The 9,573-nt window shown below is 33.0% G+C and overlaps 1 protein-coding gene across 1 annotated transcript; it reads right to left on the bottom strand.

Moving 5' to 3' along the window:
* Positions 1-4,350: 4,350 nt before the first annotated feature.
* Positions 4,351-7,916, bottom strand: LOC119632208 (coiled-coil domain-containing protein 13-like). Its single transcript, XM_038025013.1, has 5 exons — positions 7,431-7,916; positions 6,459-7,364; positions 4,923-5,091; positions 4,620-4,842; positions 4,351-4,534 (listed from the first exon to the last, which is right to left on the bottom strand). Exons 1-5 carry the CDS (start codon positions 7,914-7,916, stop codon positions 4,351-4,353), a joined length of 1,968 nt encoding a protein of 655 aa, XP_037880941.1.
* Positions 7,917-9,573: the final 1,657 nt, after the last annotated feature.

Here is a 9,573-nt window from a genome sequence, read left to right on the forward strand (position 1 = left end):
TCTATCTATCTATCTATCTATCTATCTATCTATCTATCTATCTATCTATCTCTCTCTCTCTCTTTCTTTATTAAATAATAAAATTGACATGTTCGCTTCAACACGCTACTTTATACCAATGAATTGAGCCATCAGTGCTTGCAACTTATGTATTTTCTAAATCTACGCCATTCGTTTCACGTAATGGAAAGGTATGAGTACATTGTGATGGCCGCATTCACGAAAACATTATCACTATAGTTAACATCAGTTATGGGAGCATTTTAAGCCAGCCGTTAAAATATTTATCATTTGCTTAAAGTAACTTTCGATCCACCATTCACAAATCGTTGCAGTTTTCTAAGCGTGTGTATTATTGCATCAAGCACAATTATTTCCAAGCTTAACTTAATTAATCAGGTATCAGACTGTCCGTTCGGCGGTCTTTCTTTTACTTAGCTCAGAAGCATACATCGTTTAACACTAGATTGTCCGGCATTGCCTATATATTTGTTCTGCCTGAAATGTTCTGCCTGAGTCAATTTAACTCAGACTTCAAAATGGAAGATCATTTATTTATATATATATATATATATATATATATATATGTTTTTTTTAAGACACTATTCGAAACAGGTTTAACATGGATATTCCACCGGAACTTCTTTTTTATTACATTCAATAATGACGGCTTTACCTTTATTTCTTTTGCATGATTACTTCAAATGAATTCGATGCCAAATTTATTTGGTAAATAAATGGACGTCTAATTTTACTTGAGAACAATTGCTCACCGACTACGTTATTTTTGCGCCGGGTCATTAAATTTTTCTTATGAATCAATTCGGCTCATATCAATACATTTATGTATAGAATGTATCGATATTTGTGACTTTTGTGTGAGATAAATAAGGACAAGGAATTAATGTTTGTACAATTTTCAAAAAAATTAGTTTATATTTTTCTCAATATATTTCAATAAAATCGTTCCGGCAATCCTAGTTTAAAGCAAACGAAAGTTTTGCTGGAAATCTCGTTCAAATGTTGTTCCATGTCACGACATAACCTCAAAAAAAAAAAAAGTAGCAAAGGAGAATCAATTACACTCCCATGAGAAATGGCGTGAGCTGAATTTTAGATTTTTTTTCTTTTTTTGATTGTGATTCCGTCTTTTTAGCCATAGTGAACAGATTACAGACATTCTCGTTAGGTTCAATAATAATGCGAACAGAATGCGTATTAATGATCAAATTATTACATAGTAATATTAATATTGTTTGATACTTTCCGAAACAAACCAGTGTATGGGAGAACTCGCCCGATGAGAATAATGCCAAGAATGAAATGAATTTGATGAATTCAACAAGGTATATCATCGCTCTTCAAAAATAACGAAAAAAGGCAATGACACCCATTAGTAATAAAAACGAATTTTTTAATATATTTTTCAAACAATAAGAGATTTACCAAATTGCCAATTGTAAAAACAAAAAAAAAAAAAAAAAAGGAAAGAAAGAAGAAAACTTGTGAATTGTAAATTTAATAAATTTAATTAAAAATGTTTTATTAATTTTTATCGTTTATATATGTAACGATCTAAGATCTCCGGTCGCGCATCCTTAACTATGACTGAATTTAATAAATATAATTATCTCTTTGTCGATAAATATGAAAAATTACAAAATGTTTATTAATAAATAATGCAATAGTTTAGGGTCAATTGAAATTAACCGCACGGCGCGTATAAAAATGTTAAATGCTTGCTAATCAATAATGCAAATAAAGTACGTTGTTTACCGTTAATATAATAATAAATTATAAAATATTAATGAATTAAAAATTAAAAAAAAAAAGAAAACCACAAAATGCGGAAAATTCAATTGAATGATATGCGCAAGTAACTAATTACATACATACAATGCAGTAACTATAATAAAAAATAAACAATGAAATCAAATGTTTTAGAAATATATTTGTGTCTTTGTCTATATACTTTCTCAAGGGATTATTTCAGATTCACTCAATGGTAAGTGTACTTTGATGCTTCGCCAGCTGTGTGGATTGAATGATTTCTTTCCCCCTTTTTTTTTTTGACAAATAAGAAAAAACCCTAATTTATTCATATAACGAATAAAATATTATAAAGAAATGATCGAAAAAGTGATTCGATCCGAGCCCATTTCGATAGCGTCCTTTATCCTTGGGACAAAACATGTTAAGAATCGCAAGGCGGACAGTTGGACAGATAGGCTTAAATCTGATCAGAAAGTGCTTTTGAATCGTTCGATGGGTCGATCACAACTCCTTCGTTCAACCTAATAATCAAAATATGTACCATTACTATTTTATGATCTTTTATCTTTTATCGGGCAACTTGCGGAGGCATTAACGGCAGAAACTTTTTGGTTCCGAGGTCAAACAGTTACACAACCATGTTCGGAAATTTTTACTTTTATAGAGCTATCGCTCTGGTAAATATGGCCCCATCGATCTGAATCAGTGTTAATTAAAAAGTCATAGACCCGTAAAATACTCCATAATCGTGAGAGAAGCTCCCAGCCCAATTTAGCATCGCCTTCTCGCTTTATTGAATTTGTGACGGATGGACTTGTACGAATATTTATCGTTTTTTCAAAACAAATAACAACAATAAATTTTGTCTGAAAAAATATGTTTGAAAATTTTCAAAATTCGATTCGGGCAAATTTTGGGTTTATTCCACTTACATTATCAGAAGTTTCGAATTAAAATTAACGCAAAACATAACCTAATCTCTGTCAGTTTATGGAACAGTTTTTTTTTTTTTGTAAAAATTGACGGCACGAATGCGTAACACTCAGTGAATTATCGGTTGTTGGTTTCCTGACTAGAAGAAGAAGAAGAAGAAGTAACACTATAACCGAGCTATCATACCTTAACACATGAATTCTCAGATATTTCTGGCTCCATCTTTCCCTACGTAAACGAAATTGTCGTATTCGGTCGACCCACGGAAGACCCATCTTCCATGAAATTTTGTTCTAATCATGACAACCCACTTTATGACATGTGACTCACGTTGGCCACGTTACTTGCTTCATTACGCGCAATACTAATCTTCTCTCTATTCGTAAATGTGCAAAGATGTAACGGTTCTTTTAGCGTAATAAGTAAATAATAATCCCCTAGATGGAGCCGTCGTTTCGATTCAAATGAATTCTAGTAAAAAACTGTATTTTGTTCACATAGTAGAAAAATCGGCAGACGAAGAATTTGGGTTTGGTTTGTGCTTTCGCTCTTTGTTATCGAACCAACTCGCTATCAAATATGCATTTTAGATTGATAACTCCCCGTTAACGATCGTGTCACAAACATTTCATTATAAATGCAACAAACGTGAAGCCCAACTAATCGAGTTGGAAGCAATCGATTACCATTGATCTAAAATGCTATCCAATCGTTTTTACCTTTCGTGTCGATAGATCAATAACGAGAACCGCAAACCGATCTCCAGTCGTCTTTTTTTCCTATTAATTCCGTTGACATGTAAATCATATGAAGAAAGATAAGAAATATCATATCAATATTTCCCAAATAAGTATGTCGTCCCTCCGAAACTTTGTTAGTCTCATGAGCATCTACCTCATATATACGTAAATTAAACGAACGAAGGAATTCCATTTTAAAAATATATATTTCTTGAACCGGTTATGGAGTCCAACTCACCTATTTATTTTATACAATTTTCATTCACAAGCATTTCAAACTGCACTGAACTGCACTTAGTTGACGCTAAACTGAAACTTACCGAAATAAAAATATAAACTTAGCTGCAGTAAGATGGGCTTACATATATGTATATCTATTAAAAAAGTATGGTCATATTACCGTTATGTAGAATATGCTTACATAAGCGACTGCAATAAATGCTGAATTGCATGCACGTACGTACATTAATCTGCACTTTGATTAACCCGTTATTGGATTAAAGTTTAACCTATTGTGGGGTAATATATATATTAATAATATATATATATATATATATATATATACGTTTGATTAAAAGGTCCAACGCAACTTAAACTCACAACGAACCACACCTCATCCCATTCAAAAGTCTGTTTACGTAGGTATAAGACGTTAAATACGGAATTAATGAAGTCAAAGATGAATTTCAAAATATCAAAAAAAATATATTTTATTTTATTCGTGTGAAATGACTTGTTCACAAATTTGTTACTGCTTTGCTGTTAATGCAAATGCAATTCCTGAACGAATGAATATTTTTCGAACAAGATGCTTCAATTGGATCGAATTGAAGTTCTTACAAAATAAAGCATAGAGATAAAAAAAAATTATTTACAACACTGTATAAAATACATTGAAATGGTTTTAATTAGTATTTGTTTCCATGCTGGTTTCATTGGCGGCACGATGCGCTAATATATTTTCCAAAATATGCGTTTTCGAATTGTTGATAATCTGTTCAAAAATTTTGACATCATTTTCCTTTTCAGCTGTGACATGATCTAATTTCTCTTTAAGCATCGTTATCTTTTCGCTCGCCAATTCAAGTCTTCCATGGATAATATAGGAAATATGGGAAATATTTAACGAAAACATAATTTTACAAAATTAAAATTAAAAATATTGACACATACCGATTTTTCAAATCAAATACATCATCATTTGTGTCGTTTATATCGTTTGTGTTAATAATAAAATTCGAAATCGTTTTAGCGCTGCTCAAGGCCGTATTTTCAAAAGTCAATGAACTGATCGAAGCGGCACTACTAATATTATTCAAACTATTCGAATAATCGCTGATACGTTGTGTCCGCTTACGCCTTTCATGTTGTACGTCAAGCTCTTTTTCCACATCACCTTTGAAAGAAAAATCAGCACAAAATGCTCGTCATATTTTCATTTGTTTTTTTTTTGAAAATTTTGAGTATCATCCTTACGTAATTTTACTTCTAAACGGGCGATACGAACTTTTTGCTTGGATAGCAGTTCTTGCAAATTCTCGTTTTTATGCCGTTCTTGGTCGATACGTTCATTCAGAGTTTTATTATGCTGCACAAGATATTTTTTCTCCGATTCCAACGCATCCAATATAGTGATAAACTCTTCCTATATTTTAAAGAACGATTCTTTCAAAGCATTTTTTATATAAATATTCGAGATTAAATGAAATCAAATATATATAATGATTCCCAACCAGACGATGGACGCAATAATCGCACAACTCTGCAGTAAGCGAACGTTTAGAGTTCGCATTAAAGATCGACGTTTCATATATGAAAAGCAAGAAATTTCGGTTCCTTATTTATTAGAATTAGTCCTATAAGAACCTTTTTAAATTAGAATAAGTAAAAACATTAGAGTCGGGCGACGCAGACTATTGCAAACCCTATACTTCGCCTAGTGCAGCTGTGCCCATACATCAAAATTTACACATTATTTTCATGCCAAGCCCGCATGTTGGAAGGTCGGACTTTCTCTGTTTCTGTTTTGTGATAGCGCCTATAAAAAAAATAGACCTATGTGATACAAATTCACAACCGCTTAATTTTTTTTTTTTTTTTTTTGTTGAAACGCTACTATGAATTAATTTTCATAATAAAATATTAAAAATTAATCTTTTTCTGGAAGGGCTTACTACTCATGTCATATGGGGACGAGAAATAGAGAGTTGTGGTATGTGGGGGTACATCCCCATAATATATTTATTTAATTACTATCGTAAATAAATTTTCAAATCACAAAAAAATTAACGATTAAATTATTTTGCCAAAGAAGGATTTATATTTCATGAGAATCCTTATAAGCGATGGTATCCCAAAATAGACCTATTTGATTCAAATTTGTTAAGGTAGATTGTCAATTTGTCAATTTACTGTTATGAGCCAACTTTCGCCTGAAATATGGGATATTAGACCTTTTTATTATATAAAACTGCAACTGCCTTGGGAACGGTTAAATGAGAGGGTGCTCGAAAGGTTGCCTCAGCCGATCCACAGTTTGCACACCAATTTAGAATGCCGAAACACTAATACTTCGTGACTTTTGCCGATAAATTGTGAAAAATCCATATAACGAATTTTTAGAAGAGGGCGTTATATGGAGGTTGGTCGAAAAAGTAGACCGTTCCGAACCATTTTCAACAGTGTTCGCCCTTGGTCAAAACACGCTTGTGTATCAAATTTCATTAGAACATGTCATAAATTACGGCCTGCAACTTGGACACAAAAATATGTGAATAGATATTAGGTGGGTGTAACGCAAGTGGTGTAGGGTACATAGAAACATCTTGGTTACGTAAAATCAAAACTGTGCGTAGATTTTGTGGATTTTTCATTAGCGCTTCCACGCTATCCAGTACAACGTATTTTTACTTAATCAATAACCACTAAACTGAACACTTACGGAGGAAAGCAAAGGCACTTACTTCAAAGACACACTACGTATGAACGAAAAGATTAAAAAGCAATGTTTACCTTTCGCAATTCGCGGCAAGAGAATAAATATCCTCCGGAAATAGCTTTCAAATCGGTTTCCAATTTGTTTACCACCTCCTTCAACTCTTCGACATGTTTATCTTTGCCATTCATCAGCAGCTTAATCTCTTCATAGTTGTGCTGCATGTGTTTCTCTTTAAGTTCTGCCTCTTCTCGCTGTTTCACTGCAATAGAAACTTCACGATGCAACTCATCGATACGTTTCTCATAATGAAATTTCTGTTGATTTAATTTATCATTCATGGTGGCGACATTAATCGTATTGAAATCGGTCTGTTCCTCTAAAGAGTTGGTTTTCATTTTGTAGCGCAAAATTTCATCGTTAAGTGTTTTATTGCGGACCTTTAAAGCTAAAATTTTACCACGTTGCTCGTCTAGTTGTGACTTCAAATTGGCAATTTCCTTTTCCAGGCCTTCAACTTTGACTCGATGCTGTAACTCTGTCCTACGTACAGTAGGGCGCTCGTAGAAGCCTAAATTTAAATTGGACATAACTGAAGGAGCCGTAGGAGGCGTAGATGTTGGCGTTGCAGCCGATTCGGCGCGTTCAGATACCGAACAATTACTGTCTTGAATTTCCGGCACCGAAGGGCTTGATAATGTTCTATTTGGATTGAGAGGACTTTCGCTTACCTCCAAACGTTCCCTCAACTCTTGCACTTTTTGTTGCAAATGCAAAATCTGTTGAGCTCGTCCTCGCCAATTCGAGCCATTCGAATGATTAGCTAATATATTTATATTAACATGTTCGCCAATTTCTTGTTGCAAACATTTTTGAGCCAATTTTAATTGGTTGTGCAGTTCGGTATTGCGATTCCGAGTTTCAAATAACTTTTGCTGTAAAGCGTTGCACTTAGATTGTAACTCCTCGAGAGGTGTGAAGTTCTGATATATATAATTGAAAAAATCGATTTTAAATTACTATCCTAATCTAAATGCTATTACGCTTACCCCTTTCTTAAGCACTTCCGTATCCTGATGAAATTTGTCCTGATTTGTTTTCATGTCTCTTTCCAATATCTGAATTTGTATATCTTTTTTCGTTAAACGGGTTTTCGTATTTTCCAATTCACCCCTAAGCTGACGATTTTTCTTACTTAATTCCAATAATTTTGTGCTAGCGATAGATGAATTACATCGTAACTCTTCAATCGGTATGGAGTTCAATACGTCATTTAGAGAATTTACCGAATTCCTCAGCTCAGATATTTCTAGATTCTTTTCTGAAATCGTATTTGCTAGGGTTTCATTTTGTTCTTCTATCTCCGCCAATTTCTTGCGGAGTTTCTTTGTTTCCAATTTCTTTTTTTCGATCTTTTGCACGCTATGATTAGACATGACCTTTTTAAGTCGTTCCCTACTTTTCTCTTCCCTATTCGGGGGATCTGAAGATACTTCTGTTGCCACAGCTTGATCTTGAGTTTCGACAATATCCATTTTTCTAAATTATCCCTATATTTCCAATTCAATATTTTTGATTTTTTTTTTTTTTTTCGTTTCTTTTTTCGAAAAAAATTTCTTAATCCAATTACAAAAAATATTTTCTTTAAACTGATAGATCAAAAAGTTTATGTAGAATAATTTGATATAATAAACATAGCTACGATATGCTGCGTTCAATCAGATTAAGTCGAAAGGCTTGCGTTGGATAATAGTGAGAAAATTTCGTTCAATTTCCGCATAGCCGTACGCAAATGGCGCATATACTTAGGAGAATCGATTCGGTCAAATTTAAAAAAACCGATGTTAAAATTAAGTAATAGGCAATATATAAGATTTTTAGTTTTCGCCCAAAGGAACTTGAACGGATTGAAAAGTTTGTGATTATATTAACTAAGCTTTATGGTAAATAAAGTTGCCATAGAAACGGACCGGGGCATTGAAGCTTATCTCACCAAGTAAATCATCATTTAATTATTCCTGTTTTCATTTTAATCAGTTAATTAAGAAGAAAAGAGAAAGTCTCTCAAGTGACGATAAGGCTAACAAAAGCAAACCATTTTCATAAGTAGGCAAAGAGAGAAACCGATCGCAATCTGAATTCCTACAATCAAATAGCAGGCATTTGCTTCTGAAAAAATTCTATTCAATTTAATTGTGAATCTATAGAAAGAAGACCAACTCGAAGCAGAAACAAACTCGAGTATTGGTCTCGCTATGCTCACGTATAGCTTTTTTTGTAAGAATCGTCAGATTCTTTGACTGAGCTGAGCTAACTACGTCAAAGTTAAAGTTAAAATGTTGTCCTTGGACGACTTAACCCCCCCCCCCCCCCCCTCCCCCGTTTCCACCAAAATCCATGTCCTCCTTGAGAACAAAAATTTCTTCCTTTTTTTGTATGACCACCAGATAAGTAAGTTATCTAAGTCAACTTGAAGGCGAGTAAAGAAAAAAAAAATTTAACACCGTTAGTGTACATTAAGGCATGGCTCGACTTAATCATCGAAAAAAAGACCATTGGTTTATAGGATAAACAGAAAATTTCCCAAATGGCTGTCGTGAGTATCGCCTGACGTCACGAAAAATTCATTAGTGATGATGAAGTTAAAGAGAGCCGCAAACGGATCGTTATGGATAGAAGACGTTATCCATTTTCATTTACATTGACGTTGTTTTCATGGAATGCTTTTAATTGAAAAGAAAACCATAGGATTTTGTACAATGCAGTGTGCATATGAAGGACTAAGTGTTCTTTGCTTACATCATAAATACTTATCAATATTTCCATATCTCGATTTCAATTTCATATAACATTTACAGGCAAAAGTATGTTGCATATAGTTGACGCTAGATGAATAGAGAATTAAGGGCAGTTCTTAATAAAGATTAAATGAAGTGAATTAATTAAAATTGATTTCCAGTTAACAGCAATTTTATTTCACGAGATTCAATTAATTTTATATCTCGTTGAAAGCAGTTAACAAAAGCGGATACAAATACAATCATAATATCTATCTACGGAATAATTAGAAAATGTAATTTATTAAATATATCATACATATGTATATGTACGTATAGGTATATTTATATGTATATGTATAAACACATGTGTGTAGGTATACATGTATGTATGTATGTACGTATATGTATATGT

The sequence above is a fragment of the Glossina fuscipes genome, unplaced genomic scaffold, assembly GCF_014805625.2.
Source record: "Glossina fuscipes isolate IAEA_lab_2018 unplaced genomic scaffold, Yale_Gfus_2 1, whole genome shotgun sequence".
Taxonomy (NCBI): Eukaryota; Metazoa; Arthropoda; class Insecta; order Diptera; family Glossinidae; genus Glossina; species Glossina fuscipes.